The sequence below is a fragment of the Dipteris shenzhenensis genome, chromosome 7, assembly GCF_047967505.1.
Source record: "Dipteris shenzhenensis isolate YYH24624 ecotype China chromosome 7, Dip_SZ_1.0, whole genome shotgun sequence".
Taxonomy (NCBI): domain Eukaryota; kingdom Viridiplantae; phylum Streptophyta; class Polypodiopsida; order Gleicheniales; family Dipteridaceae; genus Dipteris; species Dipteris shenzhenensis.
Genome location: NC_141602.1, coordinates 33436052 through 33457266, shown reverse-complemented (window position 1 = coordinate 33457266; position 21215 = coordinate 33436052). Strand labels below are relative to the sequence as shown.

The 21215-nt window shown below is 41.5% G+C and overlaps 1 protein-coding gene across 1 annotated transcript; it reads right to left on the bottom strand.

Annotated features, from left to right (window-relative positions):
* Positions 1-13209: 13209 nt before the first annotated feature.
* LOC147900249 (uncharacterized) lies at positions 13210-20254 on the bottom strand. Its single transcript, XM_087377247.1, has 3 exons — positions 20190-20254; positions 19764-19975; positions 13210-13870 (listed from the first exon to the last, which is right to left on the bottom strand). The coding sequence occupies exons 1-3, from the start codon at positions 20209-20211 to the stop codon at positions 13220-13222; spliced, it is 885 nt and encodes a 294-aa protein (XP_087233373.1). The 5' UTR covers positions 20212-20254; the 3' UTR covers positions 13210-13219.
* Positions 20255-21215: the final 961 nt, after the last annotated feature.

Genomic DNA, 21215 nt, shown 5'->3' with positions numbered 1-21215 from the left:
GGCCGCTCGGCTGGCATTCCTACACTGAGATTTTACAAGTTTCACAAGCATGGGGTGTTGCAAGTTGGCTAGTAGTAGGGTTGGGGGATAGCCCCACTAGCATGCATGGGGACGTGCTCTAATATGGCTTCGATGGTATTCATCCTGGCTGTTCCATCCGCACGTCTTTCTTCTCTAGTTCCAAGTCCATTCTCGCCACAATTGGCTCAGCTCTATCTTCAATGGCGGAGATGGGGGTACGCTTGCCTTTGTTCGCTCTGAGTCAGTGGGCAAAACCTGGGCCTATTTTGTGTTTTCTGCACAAAGCAACACCCTTTCTTCCTCTCCTCCACCAGCGCCATAAAGCCAATGAAATAGTTCGACCCCACGGGTTTGCTATGGATCCTCATTGATTTCCCCTTTACTTTGTTTGAGACTCAATATTTAGGAGTGATTGCTCACATCAAGGGGAGTATCAATTTTCTTATAGTTATGCCCTCACGGGATGCTTGGACTATGTCTAGTAGGGTTTTACATTGTCTAGGTTAGTCCTTGTCACAAAATGTTTCTTATTCAGCTATCTCAATTGGACAATGTTGTTTGATCCCATCTGGACTTCTTGCATAGTCCTTGCTTGAGGCTTGGAAATTTAATGGGAAAAAGACTTATGTTGAGAATCAAAGGAAACGACTTGGTCAACTTCTTTGAGTTGGATATTGACTGCACTCCTATCATAATATTGTTTTGTTGGTTTTTCCTAGCAAGAGCATCTAAATAAGCTCATTCCCTACGCTCTCCTATGGAAAAAATATGTTATAGCCTTTAATCTATTCTCCCAAGTTATGCTCTAAAGCTATCCTAACTACCAGGATTTCAATCTTGATAGGATGTTCTACTCGAGACTAGGAAAAACATAGAGAAACCTAGGGGCTCAGGCTGTAAGGGTGGGACCTTGTTGTTTTCAATGGGATCACCCCCAAGGCTTGGTTAGTGCTTTCCACCTTATGATTTTCTTTAGGGTTATAGGGTGTGGTAGCCCAATGGATGATAGCAAGCCATTTGACTATTCCCCAGGCGAATGATGCCATTCATGAAGTGGGTGCCTCAATCATGACAATCTCCTTAGGGGGGTCCTCAGACCTAGAGATGACTTGATCTGGGCTTGATCTACAAGGAATTTAACCACACTCACCGCATCGGTTGTTCTTAAGGGTAGCCACTACCTCTAACCCCTTGTTAGAGTAGTTTGTAGCCACCAAGATATAAATTTCTTAGAGGATGTAGGAGGGGAGATGGACCCTACAAAATGTATATCCCATTTCTTGAAGGCAAGGAGACACAAGATTGGAAGCACCTATCTCATTCAATTCTCCCTTCGATTTCCTCACAAGTAGGCATTGCAAGTATCAGCACGTGTGCATGGATATCGTTTATAACCGAAAGCTACCAATACCCTACAATGAGGATTTTCTATTGTTGATTGCCTAGAGAAGTGGTCTCCATAACTAGAATCATGACACTACTATAACATGATTGGGATCTCAAAGGAGGCCATGCATTTTCTAAACATTCCCTCATACCTTTTTGGTAAAATGTCCCTTTGATAATGTCAACATCCTACAATTGCAAGACTAAGTTGAAATAAATGCTCAAAGTTGCATACCACTTTGGGATCATGTCAATGGAAAGTCTCCTTGCCTTCAAGACTGGGACATACATTTCGTAGGGCCCATCTTCCCTCCTTCATCCTCTAGGAAAATTTATACTTTAATTGAGTCATCTATAGGCTTGAGAACCCTTCTACGGAGATTGTCATGGATTGAGGCACCCAGGTCATGACTAATCTCATCCATGGAATAATCGAACGACTTTCTATCATCCATTGGGCTACCACGCCCTATAACACTAAAGAAAATGGGAAGGTGTAAAGTAGTAACCTAGTCTTGGCGACGATCCTACAACCCTAAAGAAAATGGGAAGGTGGAAAGCATTAACCTAGTCTTGAGGATGATCCTATAGAAGACGACAAGGACCCACCCTCAAAATTGGGATCAAAGTCTTTTGCAGGCTATGTGAGCTTATAACCTTACCTACAAGGAGGGCATAGGATTCTCTCTATTTTTTGTAGTCTAGGTCACAACCTCCTACTGAGATTGAGATTCTTACCCTTAGGATAGCTTTAGAGAATAACTTGGGAGAACTAGAGGCAATCTAGAGCAGAGGCTAAACGATATGATCGCCATAGATGAGCATAGGTGTAATGAAGGCCAAAAGTTGGCCAAGTTAGAGGATTCTTAGTACTTAGGGGAGTTAGCAAGATAGAGAGTTCAAGGGGATAAGAAGTATAAGTACCCTCCCCTCATGTGCAATGCACTTTTTGATGTGACATCTTACTATCCTTCCTCCTTCCTTCTACTTGCTACCTATTCTCTCTCTCTCTCTCTCTCTCTCTCTCTCTCTCTCTCTCATTGTCTCTCCGTTTCACTCTTTGATTCCCTTTCTGTAAGTTGCTCCTACCTTTTCTACATTGGTATTAGAGCTCCACTCTCTGGCACCTATGTTTCCATTTCCTTTCATCCTTCATCCCACACTCTTCTCATTTACATTAGACTCCCACAAGGAGGGTCTAGCTCTACATTATTCGCCTACTTAGAAATCCGACATAATCCTTGCACTTCTTTTCCCTCTCATTCCCCCTTTCCCCTGCCACATTATTGCATGATCTAAAGGTTTTGTGACAACCATTCTCAAACTTAAGTTTCACCTCTAGATATCCATAGCTCTCTCAACCCCACCACACCACTAAAAGAAAGGGCTATATCTTGTTCCTATATCCTTCACTGTTGGGTGTAGAAAGCAATGGAATGGGAGTGGAATGCAAGGGAGCAAACAACAAGCTGAAGGAACATGAAGCACTTGCAAATGGATAATGATAAGTACAAAGGGGTGGCCTATATGGCCCTAAAGCCAACCATATGGTTGACTAATGAAGTCGACCAAAGGGTTGGCTGAGTCCTAATACTAGCCTACAGGGCCATACCAAGGCTAAATGCTAACAAACCCCCTTCATGGTATGGCTGAAATATCTTGGATACATCTCAGGTATACTTGGAAACTATATCGGGTGCACATATTCGTCTAGGATGGATATAGTAACCTATGACAATACAGGGAGATCAAAATCATGTAACCAGTGGCGCCAAGTGTAAGGCATGTCAAAAAGCCTCAAACTTGGGCCGTGGTAGAGCCTTTTTGAAGAGATTTGCTAAGTTAACCTCCGTGGGAACATAGGACAACTCTGCAGCTGCTGCTGCTGTTGATAGTCGATCTCAAATATAATGATAATGAACCTCAATGTGCTTTGTGCACCCATGAAACACTAGGTTTTTCACAATAGCCAAAGTACTTTGGCTATCAATGTAGATGGTAGTAGAAGCTGGCTGGTTGATGTCAAGATCTCTAAGTAGCTTACGGAGCGAGACACACTCTACTATAGCTATGAAGGCTGCCTTGTATTCAACTTCACAACTGGAAGTAGCACTTATAGGTTGCTTCTTGCTGAACCATGAAATGCATGAGCATCCCCAAGCATGAAATAGTTGCCACTATGGGACACTCTTGTGTCATTAAAACTTGCCCAATCACACTATGCATGAAATAATGCAAGACCTGCGAAGACTCATCACCATACAATAGCCTCAAATTTTGTGTGGCCTTCAAGTAATGGAAGACTCCCTTCACTATGCTTGCCAATGCTGTGCACTAGGCATGTGCATGTACCTGCTCAACAGAAGATCAGGCCGGGTATGACATAAATAAATAAGGCAGCCCACAACCTACGCTAATAAAGGGCAGCACCAAATGGTGCACTCCCATCCTCAGAGGAGAAATGAAATCCAGGCTCCAATGGTGTAGAGATTGGCTTGCAATCTTCAAATTGGAAGCGGTCTAAGAGTTGTCCAATGTACTTGGATTGACTCATATACCCCCTTCAACATATGCAAGCTGAATGCCCAAGTAATAGTGCACCCAGCCCACGTCTATCATGGCAAAAGATTTTTGCAAAGTAGCCTTGAAAACTGCAATTTTCTGCAAGTTTGGCCCAGTGATAAGCATGTCTGACATCACATATAGAATCAAAATAAAAAAATATGATTCACTCCTCTAGACATAAAGAGTAGCATCCGTAGGGATGTTTTGAAACTGAAGGCATAGCAAAAAAGAATGTATCTTAGCATACCATGCACATGGTGCCTGCTTCAAACCATAAAGAGCCTTTTTAAGCCGGCATACCTTGGAAGTTCAAACCTTGGAGCATAAGTGACATAGACCTCTTCAACTAAATCCCTGGAGGCTAAGTGACATAGACCTCTTCAACTAAATCCCCATGAAGGAAGGTGGTCTTGATGTCCAATTGATGGACCTCTCAATGCCTATGAGATGCAAGAGCAATGACATAGTGAATGGTCATGATGCGTGAAGCGGGTGCAAATGTCTCTTCAAAGTCAATACCATGTTGCTGGGCATAACATTTTGCAACAAGCCAATGGCACACTTGCCTATAGGCAAATCACACAAGTCCCATGTGCCATTTGTTTGAATTGAATGAAGTTCAACTCTCATGGCCTGCATCCATTCATGACTTTCAAATGCATCTTTGTGACATAGAGGCTCCTCATTATAGACAGTGGCAAAAAATTGCCTTGCAAATGTTTGTGTGTACCTCTAGTATGGACAAGTGAACGGTCAGCCTACTTGCTGTCCCTGACAATATCCAAAAGCCAACGCGGGATTGATTTTTTCTTTCTCATGACATCCCTCTCCTCTTGAACTTCTTGTTTATAACATGGCCATCAAAAAATCAGGTTGAGCAGGAGCAATGAGAGGAGGATTGGAGCTGCGAGAAGCATGTGGCATGGTGCTCTACACTGCGTCATGTGTATCTGTGTGAAAGGCAGAATATAATCAAACACATTAGAGGATTCCATTGAAGGCTATGTTTTACAGTCCAACCAAGGTAAAGGAGCATGCTCAACAAAAGCCACGTCCCTACTAAAATCACCTTGCCTGTGCTAGGCTGAAACAACTTGTAACCTTTGCTTTGTGAGCTGTAGTCAATGCAAATGCATTTGATAGCCTTATCATTAAGCTTATGCCTCAACTGAGAGGGTGCATGCACATACGCAAGAGAATCAAACACCCGCATGTGAGAAATGACAAGCTTAAGACTTGTCCATGCTTCATATAGGGAGTCATGGTCTTCAATGCCTGAGTGGGTGCTCGGTTGAGCACATAGTTGTCACACATAATTGCATCCAACCAAAATTTATTAGGCAAAGACTTCCCTTAATCATACACTTGCCCATTTTCATTTTTGTTCTATTCTTGTGCTTTTGGCAAGTCCATTTTGTTGCGGAGTGTAGGCCACTATGCACTGATGAATGATACCCTGGGCTACTAAAAAGTTAGAAAATTCTCAGGACAAGTACTCACCCCCCCTCTTAGTGTAAAAGGTCAAAGTATCCCCCACTCTCATTCTCTACCAAGGTAATCCAATGCTTGAAGCAAGAGAATACATCTGACTTCATCTTCATGGATATATCCAAGTGAACCTAGTGAAGTCATCTATAAAAGTAACAAAGTAAAAGTACCCCGAAGTGACGCTGCCTGCATCGGTCCACACACATCACTATGTATGAGATGCAACTTCCTAGATGCACCAAGGGTCCCGTCCTTGGGAAATGGAATCCTATGCATTTTTCCCAACAAGATACCCTCACATACATGTTTTTTAAGTGCATGCAAGGATGGAAGATCTATGACCATGTCATGTGAATGCATCTTCACTAGACTGTTGAAGTTGAGATGTCCCAATCAGAAATTACAAATTCAGCCACGGAATTGGCTTCTATAATAGCCTATTGTGCATATATGTCAAGATGATATAGCCTTCTATCAAGTGTTCTAGTAAGTACAATATAGTAGTCATACTGATTATCATAACCAGCATAGCGATAACCATAAAAAAGAACTCTAAAGTTACATGTGGAGATGGTTGAGATAGAAATTAGATTCTTTTTAATACCTGGAATATATAAAACTTCCACAAGTGGAATGGTATTACTTGACACTATAGTGACAAGCACTTAACCAATCCCTTTCACAGGATATGTTGCATTATTTGCACAAGTGACAGTGTCCCCCTTTGGAACACCACTCAATGTGTGAAAGAGATTTTTGCTGTAAGTGATGTGTTTGGAAGCACCACTATCAAAGTACCACTCTGAGGCAAAATCTGAGACTGCAAAAGTTAAATCATGTAGAGTAGGATTATAATGATTCTCCACAATAAATGCCCACTCATCATGAGCAAGATTGGCCGCTTCTATATTTGTGACATTAGCAGATGGAGTATTTGTGACAACAAGACCTTGCTATCTTGGCTATCCCTACTTCTTCTTCTTGGAAGCAATATGCTTCCAGCACTCAAAGATGTAATGACCTGGTTTCCTGCAATAATTGCAACAATTCTCCTTCTTCCCATCGGTAAGAGAGGAAGAGGTACTGGATGTAGGCTCGAGCTTGTTGTAATCCCCCGCCCCCCGTCCCACCTTTTCCTTTGACCTTGTGATTAGTAGCAAAGGCTTGATCTACATTAGTGGAAGCAGCCTTGTTTTGGTGACTCTAGTCCTCCTGTAGGAGTAGGGAAACAAGCTGGTCAAAAGAATAGTGGTTGGGGCTACCTTAGTCAAAGTGTTGTAGCAAACCCTTGACACAAGTTAGGAAGCCCATCAAGTGTGGTAGACACAAACTATGAGTCTAGTACAATCTCATCAACATTGATGAGATGCTCTCTAAAGTCTTTGACTTGTGTCAAATAGGCATCCATGCTGCCCCCTTCATTCATCTTAACATTGTCAAGATGCATGTGCAAATAAGCAACTTTGGCCTCATTGCGTATCTAATAAAGACTGGCCAAAGTGTCCCATGAAGCCTTGTAGTATTTTGCAAGACCAAATGTGAGGTATAACAACTCTCTTGCAATTCATGGCAATCACTGCATGTGTTTCTTTATTTTGTTGATCCCAACGAATCTATTCTTGTGTTGGAGGGTCGCCGGCAATGGCAGGCATGGAGGGAGTAGTGGAAGCTGAATAAGAAATGGTAGAAGTGGTTGTGGACAGCAGGTGCATGTGATGAAGAGATAGGTCTAGTCTTCGATCTAGATACAATTCCCAAAAAAGTTCCTAGACACCAATAGGTGGTGCACCAAGTACGACCATATGGGATAGTTGGTGTCATCAAGCTTGTCCTCAGTAGCAAGCATCCCAAAAGATTCATGGTTTGCCATTGCAAATGAAAATCCCCCAAAAATAAAAGTACTTTGCAAGTGTCACAGCCTCAAGGCTACAATGCAAAGAGCTAGTATCTAACTGCTTGCTGCAAATGTCAGACAAAAATGAGAGCAAATGTCTGCAAGTGTCAATGCCAATATGGCTGATCAAACATTGAGCAAAATGCACAAGTTGTTCCTAAAATGACCTGCAAGAAAATGCTTGTCCAATCAAAGGACCCCTCTACAAATAGCTATCCTACAAATGATCAACCCAAATCAAAGGTCGAATATCTGCAAATTTGTCCAATGCAAATCTGAGCTGAATCTATCCCAAATGGTGACTGAATGCCAAAGGACAAATAGCCCAAATCAAAGGGCGAATGCAAATAGAACCCAAATTTGGCCATGGCAAGTAAAGAATATTATAAATATCAGCAAATCTGGCAAAAGACCCAAATTTGGAGAGGGCAATTGTGACAAAAAGGGGGCAAATTGGTAAAAGCCCCAAAATAAGTTGTAATTTTCAAATGTGACCAAACATTGCTATAATTTATTGCCAATGTCTTTGAAAACCCCCCAATTTCATATCAAAGAAGCCAAATGTCACTGGTATCTAGGCAAATCTGCCAAAATAACCTGCAAATATGAAATAACCCCGCAATCTCCTAGCAATAAATCCAAAAAACCCCCCCGGTCGGAGTTGAAATGGAGTTAAAATAGGGCAAATACTGTAAAAGCCCCAAAATGTGACCAAAACGAGCAAATGTCACTGCTGCAAAATTTGTAAATGAGACACAAAATCCCCAATTTCTAGAGCAAAATCACCTCAATGTCACTTAAAATCCAATTGTACCAGGAAGATTTGAGTCAAGAGGGAGAAAATCCTAGCCAAATGGTGCTAGAGCAAGTTGGAGCAACTAGAGGAAGGCTTGAATGATTGAAAAGATTCCAAATTTGAGCAAAAAACCTTGAAAAATGGCCCAAAAGTGCTCAAAATGAACTTTTGACCGATCGTATGGATTCTTGTCATTGATGCACACGTGTCCGTATAGGTTGTATGGATGTCCATACAACTATACAAACACTTTTTTTGTTGCCATAATGGTGTGGGACAAGGTCGTTTGTATGCGAGTAGCTCAAAAATGTTGGAAAATGTCAAAATTGGACCTTAGAAAGTCAAAAAACAGCTGTTGGACTATTATCCTGCTCAAAAGATGGGTTTTTGGCGATGAAATAAGGCATCAGACTGAGTTGGAGCAAAATGGCAAGTAGGAATAATTATTAAGCATGAGAGGAGGCAAGTAGGAACAAGATAACTCGCTCTGATACCACTGTTGGGTGTGGGAAGCAATGGAATCGGAGTGGAGTACAAGTGAGAAAACAATAAGCTGAAGGAACATGAAGTACTTGCAAATGGATAATGAGAAACTACAAAGGGGTGGCCTATATGGCCCCAAATTCAACCATATGGTTGACCAATGAAGTCAACCTAAGGGTTGATTGAGTTCTAAGACTAGCCTACAAGGCCATACTAGGGCTAAGTGCTAACATTCATGCCCTTTATAAAAAAGGACAATATTTTAATAAAATTTTAATATTAATAGAAATTTTAACCGACACTCGCAATATAGGGAAAACCAATTCGATTAATCAATAATGTAATTATATTGCATATGTCCACTTCTATAAAAGGGAGGTTCATTTCAAGCAATATAATCAAGCAAGCTCTCAAATATCTTTATGAGTACGAGTCCCAATCTTGTAATCTAATTGAGCCTAAGTACATGGTTCAGTAGTTTATCTTTTCATCATGTGTGCACTTAGTATGCATTCACCTTAGATTAGTTGTAGGTACACTTAGGTGCTCATGTTCTTTTGGTAGTGCTCTAGCTTTGCTAGATTATCTTTAGATATAGTTGAGAGTCCTTTTTGCAAGCATTCTTCTTGAGATTTCTTGTGAGGTTTGATTTCTTTGAAAGAGAGATTTAGAGAATTCTTTCATTCCACTGATGAGTGAATTTCCATCCTTTCCATTGAGAGGTTTGTTTTCTCCTTAGAAAGAGGAATGGTACTATAGTCTACTCATTCCATGAGATAATAAGAAAGAGAACCTTTATGTTAGGAGCAATGTGATAACAGAGCAACAATGCAAGAAGCAAAATGCTCAAAATATAGAACACAGAAAGCACACGAAAACTTGTAACAAGATGCAAAAGGATAGCAAGGGTGCAAGCAAGCCTTGTGGTTGTCTTTGTAATGCAAAAAAATGAGTAAATATACTCGAAATCTAATAATCTATACAAATCATCATTACATTCTTACATTGAGCCGTATAGCATCCAATACTCTACATGCAAGTCTGGTGGTGCATGCAAGCCACCTATCATCATCCATACATTCTTAAATTGACACCACCCTTGCGCACTCCCTTGTAATTCTTAACCTTACACCCTTGCACACTTCCTTGTACTCACCATCCTTAATTTCCTATGAAGGCCACAAAGATAGTCAAAGAATGAGTGACAACACCATGCAGTGCAGACAAACAAAAGCACACAAGATCAGCTATATATATAGGGCAAAGCAACTTCAAAAACAAGCTCCATAGTGATCTACACACCAATGAGTGGTAGCCGTGCCTCTTTAGGGCTACTTTTTTTATTTTGTTTAAAGGGCTACTTTCATGCCACACAGTGAGCAAGAAATGCACAACATTCTACAAGCCACCACATCTGCAACAACAAGCCACATAAATCACCCCAAATGAGGACACCCAGAGAGCTAGACAACTCTATCAAATCATTAGGGAGAATGTTGTCCAACAGTTTGATCTACCCCAGCTATGGCAGATGGCAAGACACCAAGGAGGATGGGCTGCCTATTGAGTTTTACAATTCTTTTTGGGAGCTAGTTGGCCCTTACTTTTTGTTATTGTGGCAAGAAAGTTAGAGTAAGGGTGCTCTTCCCTTCATATCAATGGGGGAATAATTAAATTGATTCCAGAATCCAAAAGAGGGCCCCAAAGATGAATTGAAAGAGTGGATTCTTCCTGAACAAAAGGGGTTCATTAAAGGGCGTCATCTTCTTGAAGCCATCATTAACATCTAGGAAGTGTGTGAGTATGCCAAAGAATCTAGACAAGATATATGCTTTCTTAAAGTTGATTTTGATAAGGCATATGATAGGCTGGAATGGGACTTTTTAATTCAATCCCTACAAGACATGGGTCAAGGTCCATCCTTTGTTTCCAATGTCAAGCTCCTTCTCACTAATGCTTCAGCTAAAGTGAATGTTAATGGGGAGATGAGTGAACCCTTCTTTTTGAAATGAACAATCAGGCAAGGATGCCCTTTAGCCCCTCTACTTTTTGCTATAGCAGCAGATGCTCTTGGTTGTTTGCCATTCATAAGCTCAATCCCCTAGAGATTGCCCTCTTGAATTTGACTTCTGAGAAGCCAACCAAGCTTGTCTGTCAACAATTTACACATACCACACTTACCCCTAGAAATAATGAGTAGGATGTCATGTGTGTTATGGATTGTCATGATGTTTTCTCTAAAGCCTCCAGATCCTTAATTAATCATTCCAAAACAGGTTATGATACCCTAAGTGGCAAAGATCAAGGGGTTCTACAACACCTCGGGTGTCTCAAAACCCAAAAGGGCACAGTGTTCTAACTTTTGGGGATCCCAATGGGCTTTGAGATAACAATGAAACAAAGGTGGAAGTGGTTCTTAGACAGGTTTTAGAAAAAGTTGAATAAGTGGAGAAGCTTTCAAGCAAATTTGGTAGGGAGGAGATTGATGCTTAACCACTTCCTTTACCCTATCTCTCTATCTTGTTGATCTCCCTCTAAAACTACACTAGACAGATTTATCAGAATGTGTAGATCCTTTTTATGGGGGGGAAACAACAAAATTTCCAAGGTAAGATGGAGTTACTACATTAAACCCAGGGAAGAAGGAGGTCTAGGTGTTATAGATATTTCAACTGATGTCAAAAAACTCTCTGCCACATGGGTAATCAAAGCTCTAATAAATACAGAAGATGACTGGGCTCAGCTTTTACTGAGAAACATGAGGCACATCATACCCTGCAGGGCTCCTCAATGGGGAAATTATCCCCTTACCTCAACTATCTTGAATCCTGAACCACCAAAGGAAGCTCAACTGTGGAGATCTATTTGAGGTGCTTTTGAAGAGATAAAAGCCTTTCTTCAATTCTCTGCTAAAGGTGCTTTCATGGGCATTGACTCACTCTGGATGTCAACAATTTTCAGAAACTGTACACAAACAGAGGAAGAATTTAGCTTGGCATCTTCTCTGTTTAAGAAGGGACTACAATCTTGGGGTCAGTTATGGAACATAGAACTTTTTAGATGAAAGACATGGCAAGAAATTAAAAGGGACTTCTCTCTCACCAACCAAAGCCAAGGACTTATCATGGGTAGGTTGGAATTATGGCAGGGAGAAATTAGCTGGAAAGGTGGCTCTGTCCTATGTATACATAAAGAGTTCAGTTGGGTAGGATGTTCTTCCATACTTCCAATACCAACTTTAACTTCTGATGTGGATGTACTTTTCAAAATCCTTAATGACAGACAAAAACTAAAGGATAGTAGAGTGTGTTGATATGCGAGGTTTGATAGAGTATGGGCTAAAAAAGTTTCAAAGAAGATGTCTTGTCTTACTTGGCTTGTTCTCCACAAAGCAATTTGGACTAATGCTAGAGGGCTCAGAATAGGAAAGGGAGATGGCAAATGTCAATATGTCTTGACTCCATGGAGAATATTTTTCATATTTTTGTTGCTTGTCCTCAGGCAAAACAAGTTTGGAAATTCGGCACATGTTCTATGGTTCAAATGGATCTCTAGAAATAACTTTCAATTTAACCATAAAGATCTTTGTACTAATGCCTTGTTTGCTTCATGGTGGGACAAGAAAAAAGATGCCCTGATTTCCAAATAAGTACCTACAATTTGGAACACTCAATTGAATGCTGATATTGCAAGACACAAACATTCCTACTTTATTTCTAATGAACACACAAAGCTTCCTCACTTGTTGCAGAGATGTACTACAGCTGATCCCAACCCTGCTTGCTACTGGTCCCTCCACTTAGATTCCTTCTGCTCAGATGTTAGCTGATGCTACTCTCTCCTCTCAGATACAAGATACTGAGAAGATGTCTATTGACCCTACCTAGGATGTTCCTGTTGTTGCTATTACTATTGTTCTTGCCGTCATTGTTCCCACTACTGACTACAATGAGGAATCCACCGATTTCTCCTTCCATGTTCCTGAAGCATCTCTCAATATTTACTGAGGAATCTACTGTTTTTTGCTGTTGCCACTCTTTTTGTAAGAGAGTAAGCCTATGTAAGATCAGCTCACTTGTTTTGGATGAACTCTGATGATGTACAAAGTTTACTCAAGTTGATATAAAATATTTTTTCTATCCAAAAATAAAAAATAAAAAATAATATTTCTATAAATTTACATCCAAAAAAGAGAATTCAATAATATCTTATGTTGAACTCATGTGATGGTCACTTTTTTTTTTGCAAGCCCCCCAAGATTAGCACTCACTATAATAACCTCTAATTTTCACTAACTAGCACTAGAAGCACTACAAATTAGCATTAACTAGCACTAGATGCACCACTAAGAAGTACTAGCAAGAACTATCTCTATCTAGTACTAATTAGCACTATCTCTTACTAGGTCTGCTTACTCCAGTTACTGATAGTGTACTTAGTGCTAGTGTTGGTGAATGCTAGCCTCTCAAGACTGTACCGTGGGGTTTTTTGTCACCATTTTGTGCTGGGATCCTATGACCATTGTGCTTCACAAATGTGCAGATATCAACACAGAAAGGCATCATTACCAGCGACAGAATGAAATCCTATTGCAGTTTCCGCTTTAAAAAAAATTCATATTGTTTCCAGAAAGGTTGCTTTACTGCCACCACAGGCTTCACTTTATCACCTTCAAGTGTTTCAAAGCTTTGAATACGTATTTTTGGCCATACTAGACCTCCCTCCCATCCTGTGAGTTCTTCACTTTCCGGAAATTCCCAATGTACAATGCCATCAACCCACACAGGTCCTTCCCAAGTTCTTTGACAATGTTCATCACCCACCAGTATCTTTCCTTGAAAATTTGTTCTTCCGGTATCATCGTCCACTTCAAAAATAGATGTTTCTGATTCAGTGAAGTTGTGTGCAACTGATTTGTCCCCTTTATGGACAGGCCTGGGAACATCCTTCTTTGACAACCGCTTTACACGTCTGTAATTCTGTTGGAACCTTGACTCCAATGGCAGGCTTGGATCAGCTATCCTTGCTTCAGAAAATACTGCCTTGCATGTATCTTTAGCATACTCAGTGCACTTCTCCTTAGCATCTGCAATGCAAACAAGCATCTCTCTCTCCTCACAGGCCTCTCTATTTTCTGTTCCAGATTTTGATTTATTTAAAAAATGAAACACATTATGCCACCAAGCAGGCTGGCATTTTTTCGCAGCATTGATTGAGCAGCCCATTCTTGCACCCGCCTGCAATCACCGACACGTGGCCGTCATTTGCTACAAAAGTAAACAAAAGCAACGGATAAGGAAAAGGATGACCCCATATTTACAAACAAAAACCCACATGGGAGAGGAAGACTAAGCTGCTCAAAAGAACAGGAAAACTAAATGCATCCAAACTTGGAAGTTTTATTCTATGTATACAATCACTGTAAAGTGGATGTAGCCAGATAACACTAATGTATAAAATCCGTGGAAAACGTAATAGAGGAAATGAAATGTTAGAAAAGTGGACCTCTCTCACACAGAGGGTATCCTGCAGTGGAAGACTGATAGTTAGCCCAGAAATTACACCCAGAAGTGTTCACTAGGGAGTCAATGCTTCATCAAGTGTGTACTTTTTCAACATTCATGTGTGTGTGCAGACTAGCAAATAGACAATGCACAGAGACAAATATAGAAGCAACATTATATATTTCCATCCGTCCACAAACTGGACAAGATACAATACCAAAAGGTTCTCCTGCTAAATGCCTAGCACCTGTAGATCTCTGAGCCCGCGTGCTCCACTGAGCATATGTAGACTCTCTGTCCGTCCGTGGTCTCTCCACCTTACTGCCTGGGTACAGCCTAGGTGGGCAGCCTCCTGTGAGCTACGTCTGCAGCTTCAAGGTCTCTTTCTCCTCCTGAACATAGGCCCAAAGATAGCCCTGCTGCTACTCCTGCTGCTGGTGGATTGGCTGGCCAGAAGATGTGGTATGAGGCCCCAAGGGCCACCTTTTATACGCCCAAGGGCCTGCTCAAAAAGACCGACCAGGAGAGGGGAATCTGGCCGACCCAAACAGCCCCTCCCTGGGCCAACTCTACCGCCTCAAAAACCGCCCCAAAGGGGCACACAAAACAACTTCCATGCAAGGCCAAGCTTTGTACCCAGCCTATAAATAGGCCTGGTTGGCTGGCTATGCCCAGCCCAACCAGCTGTCTATCCAGGCCGGAACCTGCCAATAGACCCCCGCCATACTGCGCCATGTGTGCTGCTCCAGATCCGCCTCTTCCAGGCCAGATTCACTCCTCATATGCCCTGCCATCTGCTTGTACATAGGCACCATCTGTTTGCATCCTCATCACCTTTTTCTGGAGCTCCATCTAGCCACTGCCCTGCTCTTGGACATGCCTTTGCCAGTCGCCTACTCCACAGTGCTGATCCATGCTCCCGAAAGGCTTCAGGTATTCTTCCAGATATGTTGTCCACATGACAGCCTTGCTGCTATCCATGTGGCAGCCCCTCAGACATGATTAAACAAACCCATACTAAGAGTGTCCAATTTCTAGAACACAGCCCAAAAATGTCCAGTAAACTTAGCACCTCTCTAACTAATTGTTTCAGCTGCTAAGCCATACAAGCTAAACAACTTTTTCACAAACCAATGAGCAAGCAGTTGTGGCTGAAATATTCTCTTTTGTAGGAATGAACCGTGACAATTTGATGAGTTGATCCACGATCACCAAAGTGCATCATGCCCATGAGACATCCATGGTAATCCTACCACAAAGTCCATAGAAAAACTCTTTGATGTATTTTCAGGTATCTCCAAAGGATGCAACATGCCACCACAACTCAAGCACTCAGCTTCGTTGACTTGGCACTATTGACAATTTCAAACATATGGCTAGTGTCAAGGAGGTCAAGTTAATCTAACGACACACTATGCCTATATAAGTGTGAGCCTTAGCTCATTTGGGGCATTCTTGGGAGTGGGGCCTCCTGAGAATACCTAGTTAACGTAGAACTCATTTATTCATGCGTTTCCCTAAAGACATCCATGCGCAAATGGGGCGACATGGTATAGGACACAATGTCTTAGAGTGAAGAGTGTTGGTCCTAGGCTGCTTGACGTCACTAACACCCCCTCTCAATGATTCACCACATGCCTAGGCCCTATAGCCATGCATCGTATGAGGTGCTTTAGCTGGTCTCTAGGAAGAGACTTCGCGAACACGATTGAGAGGTATGGCCACCATCTATGTTATTAGGATAAAAAGTCTCATCAAAATCAAAACCCTCCACTAAAGCATATCCTTTTGACCACCAGCCTCACCTTGTACTTATCCACATTGCCATCAGATTTGTTCTTCACCTTGTACACTCAATTGGCATATATTACCTTCCGCTTCACAAGTCTTTCCACCAAGTCCCAGCTACGGTTCTTCATAATAGATTCAATCTCCACCTCCATAGCAGCCTGCCATTCTTGACAGGGTCTCCTCACCTCCAATTTGTCTCTTCAAAATCTGTCACTTTAGAATCTTGCAAGGTCTTCAGATACCAATATGGAAGCCACTTCTCCTTTGCTAGAATCTTTGGACTCCTTTGTCTTGGACTCTGAATCCTTTCGCTCTACCACATTATCTTTCCCTTTCATAATAGCCAGCCTAGGTGCTTGCAAGGATACTATTAGAGCCTCCTATGCTGCGACCTTTGGATGGGGCTCCATCTCTTTGAAGATAGCATCCCGGCTTACGAGTATCTACTTCTCCGGGTCAAAGAACCGACTTGCTTTTGACTCTTCATTGTACCCCATGAATATGCACTTTCTACTTCTGGGATCTAGTGTCTTCCTGTCATCCTTATGAACAAGCATAAATGCATGATGTGAAATCATTTCTTGCGTTATGCTCATATTACAGAAGGTTTATATACCACTTTTCTCACAAAGCATCACCCTTACATGATTTAAGAAGGAAGGGAAAAGCTTTTACTTGGGGGGACAAAGAAAAATCAGCTTTGAACAATTAAAGGAAGCTCTAACATCATCGCCTGCCTTAGTAATGCCTGACTCGCAAAAGCCATTTATTGTTCAAGCTGATGCCAGTGGGGGTTGTATTGGAGCTAATATGTTGTAGAAAGGCCATGCAATTGTCTACGAGAGTAGAAGATTGAAGGAAGCTAAACTGAACTATGATCTCTATGAGAAGGGGCTAAGGGCACTGATTCATGCCTTGAGAGTTTGAAGCATTACCTTTTGGGGCCAATTTCTTGATCCAAATTGACCACCAAATTGTTCGTTACTTTCTCACACAGCCTCTTGTGAGAGAGAAGCACTTGAGGTGGGCTAATTTTCTAGCTGCATTTAATTCTCAGATTCAGCATACGCCCGCAAAGGAGAACGTGGTTGCTGATGCCCTATCGCAAGGACATAGGTTCATGCTATATCATATGCCCATCATGAGGAGCTATCAGTTATGAAGGAAAAGTACAAGCATGATCCACATTTTTCACACATATGGGCAGAAGGATGGGGACATAAGGATTATTGTATGCGTGATGGGTACCTGTGGAACCAAAATAAAATCTGTGCCAAAAATCGTCAAATGAAAGATGCCAAGCTTCTATATGTAATAAGGGTCTTCTCCTTGATTGCCTTAGTCTTTGTCCTATTCAAGATGTGCCCCTTTGTAAGTTTCTTCTCCCTCAGCATTGTCAACCCCATCTCTAGGATCACACTATTCTTTCTTTCAGCCACCCCATTCTCGTAAGGTGTCTTCCCATCGGTGTGCAAAATGTCTTCAATTATGTGAACCTTAGCCCTCCATTTTTTGAAATTTTCGAAAGCCCGTAATTTACCCACATCATATGGCAACAATCATCGATAAAGGAAAGAAAAAAAAGTGAACTTATGAATGACCGTGTTCACATCTTCCTACTTCGCGAACACCTTCAGTGCTTGCTATCCTTCTCAGTACCAATAAGCTCATCCACTTCTGATAAGATGTCACTTCTATAGATGATTGCATTAAAATCATCTAATTATGAAGGGACAACACTTTTGATGTCTTTGCCTTTTTCAATATGCATCAATTCATCCAATCCTGATAGAGATGTCACTTCTATACTTGAGTCCATTGAAGTCATCCACATTTGAAGGAACAAATCTTAGCTCGTTGGGGCATATTCTTTAAGTCCTTTGAAATTGTAGTATACCTTATCTTTATCATTGAAAACCACATGTCCTTTTTTTAATCTTCAAAAATTGCATGCTCCATCTTAAATCTTTTCCTTCCTCATAATAGGGACCATCCAATGATGCTACATTATCATCCATACCATCAATAGTAACTGGTACTTCTCTTTTGCTACATAAAATCACCTCCATCCCTAGAACAAAATCTATATCCATATCCTTTGTGAGAGTCCTTTGTAACAAGCAAGCTGCATGCAACAACAATTACATAAATATTAGTCTCTTATCAATAATCTACTTATTAATTATACTTTTTTATTTAATAGTACTTTAGGAAGGATAAAGGGTTTAGGTTTTAGCATTTACGATATAGGATGTAGAATTAAAAATTGATAGCGTAGGCTTTCTATATATGTTAGGCATCGATGGTCGACTCTCCCCCACAATACCTACAGATTGTCAATTCCCATGTTCCCATTTTGGGGCTCACAAATAGGGAGTTGAACCATCTATGGCAGCAGTTCTTTCGTCATCAAGGCTTTGCTTTTTATTCAACAGCATGTATCTTACATGTGTTCAATATGGCAAAGACCATCCACGTGAGCCTGGTTGGTGTTTTTGTCAGTGCTGAGCAGTCTATTTGTCAGTAGCATGTGAAGTCAGTGGTAAGCCTTGTATAGAATTGTTAGGACTCATGACAGAAATAAGCTATTTAAACAAGGAAACTGTCTGCAATAGTCCAATGCTCTCGGCCTGGCAATGTTAAAAAGCAAGTACTTTGTCTGCCCTACTACACTTTTTGCGAGCTTGCTCTCAACTCATGCCGAAAGATCTAAATTTTAGATGCCTATGTTTCTATTTGAACTTCCTTGTAACTCAACAGACGATCAACCCTCACCCCTATTTGTACATTCCAGCTTAGGGTGGGTCTGAAATCAACCACACGAAAGTGCTCTGGCAGGATGCATGCTGAAAAACAGTGATTAAGAGGAACAAAAATAAAAGCATACCTTCATAAGACAATAATATATCCAACCTGATAGATATTTGGTAAGATACAAGAGAGAGAGAGAGAGAGAGAGGGTGGGGGAGACCAAGAGAAAGGAGTTTAGAAGAGACATGAAACAAAGCAAGAGTAAGAAAGAAAAGAGAGAGAACTTAGTAAGCAAAGCCACACAGTGTGCTACCCAAGCATAAACCCAATACTCATTAAGCTATAAAATTCTAACCCAAACGACAAAAGGAAGAAGAAGAAGACGAATGAGGAACAGAGAGAGAAAGAAAGAGAGAGAGAGAGAGAGAGAATTATGTTCGATTATGTGTGATAACAAATAAACGCAAATGCAAACGTATGAAACAAAAGAAACACCAACTCAAACACAAGGAACCAAGGGAACGGGTCAAACCAAAACTCTACCTAGAACCAGCTGACGTCCCAAAAACGTACAAATTAAACATTAAACAGCAAATGGGCTTTCCCCATTTTTCGTTTTGATTCTTAGCTGGAACAAAATTAAAGTCTTTGCAATTAAGCTAATAAGGGGAATCAGAAAATCAATATGATAATGTGCGGGGCTTAATGTTCAGCCAGCGTATCAGCCGCTTGTGATGGGATGATATTGAGATCACAAGTGTTGCTTCTCTGACTAGAACCACCCCCCTCCCCCCCCCCTCTTTTTCTAATTGTGTTGCTTCCCTTGTACTGCTAAGAGTTTCAGATTCTTTTCTAGAAATACCTATCAGTTTATATACTCGTCCGTTTGAACTCTTTTGAAAGCTCCTACAGTGCTCATTCAAATCTTCGTGTCAACATAACTCTACTACAAGGGACAAACGCGTGAGTGCTTACAGAAGTTCAGGTTCAGGAGTGAGGTATGCAGAAAAGAAATATACGTTTCTGCCGCAAGTCCAAAGGATTTGAGGAAGGTTATTCTTAGTAAAAGCAAATGAATTCTAACCTCGCATTGTTCAGCTATCTTAGTCTCGCAGTTATACCAAGCATGACGCCACGTTTCTTCATCTTTAAATGCAAGTACAAAAGGCCCTTTTGATGGCTCATCGTCTTTGCCTGCAGGAACTGGCACTCTCAGGGGAGGAATTACAGGGTCAAAGGCCACAGTTGTAACTGAGGGCGGAAGATCCATAGCCTGTGATATGACCTGCTTTGTGCCTGTCGTTTACACAAGACAGGAACTAGTAAGTACATAGACTAAGCCTTAAGCGTAAGGTGTACAACAACGTGAAATGGGTTCCATCATTCGGTCTCTTTCACTTTCCATCTCATTTGCAATAATCCTAGCAGTCCTCGTAGCAAAACCATACAAACGATGGCTATGACGCCACAGAAACACAAACAGACAGTCGAAAAATGAGGCGAGGACAACCTTGAGGGTCGGAAGTTTCCATTGATTGCCAAAACTTCGGAACGTCCGTTCTCGAAACTTGGGTTCGACAAAAACGGAAGTTACTTTTCAATTCATTTGCTTATCTACATAGCTTTAGCTAAAACTCATATCTTTATCTTTAAATTATTAACCAGGGACACACTTTTTTTTGTGAGTATTTACCAGGGACACACACAAAAAAAAAGAGATAGGAGAGAAGAGCCTACCAAGTGTCACAAAGAAGGAGCTCTTGGATGGAGGCTTGGAGGGGGAGGAGGTGGAAAGACAAGAGGCAAGCTTTGGGGAGGAGAGGAGATGGAAGGTCACCTTCAGAAGGAAGGAGGAGATGGAAGGTCTCACAGGAGGCGTTGGAAGATCACCTTCGGGAGGAAGAAGGAGATAGAAGGTTAATCGAATGAAAGGAGGAGATGGAAGGTCTCAAAGACATGGGTTAGCCAAAATTTCAAAGTGAATGGATTAGCAATTTAAGAATCAAAGATCCACCTTCAAATGGGGAGTGGTTGAGGCTGGTCATGCACCTTTGCCCATGCAAAGCACGGGTTCAGTACTCATCATAGTTATTCGCTAAACTTGTCTTATTGTGTTTAGAGACTAGCACTCCCTGGTTACTCAAAAAGAGCACCGCATCTTGGTGGCGGTGTCGGCACCTGGGTGGCTCAACAAACCTTACGAATCTAGAGTGATCCAGTCGTGCACCCGACCTTTGAACGCCACCACCACTGCGTTTATGTGTGAACTAAGGCTCCCGTACCTAGATGCTCACATCTGGGCTACGTGGAAACAACTCCCATGGTGGATCATGGACGGGCAAGATTGCCCTCCCATGTCCATAGCCCATGGCCCAAATGCATTCAATGCACTATGGGCATCTCCGTGCACATGCTAGCATGTAGGATTTGCATCCCCATGGCTCCAATATGCTACGTCCAGCATTTTCCATGGCATTTGACCGCTAGCCTCGCTTTGTAGATTTTGCCAATTCTAGCCCAGCATTCCACTGCTTAA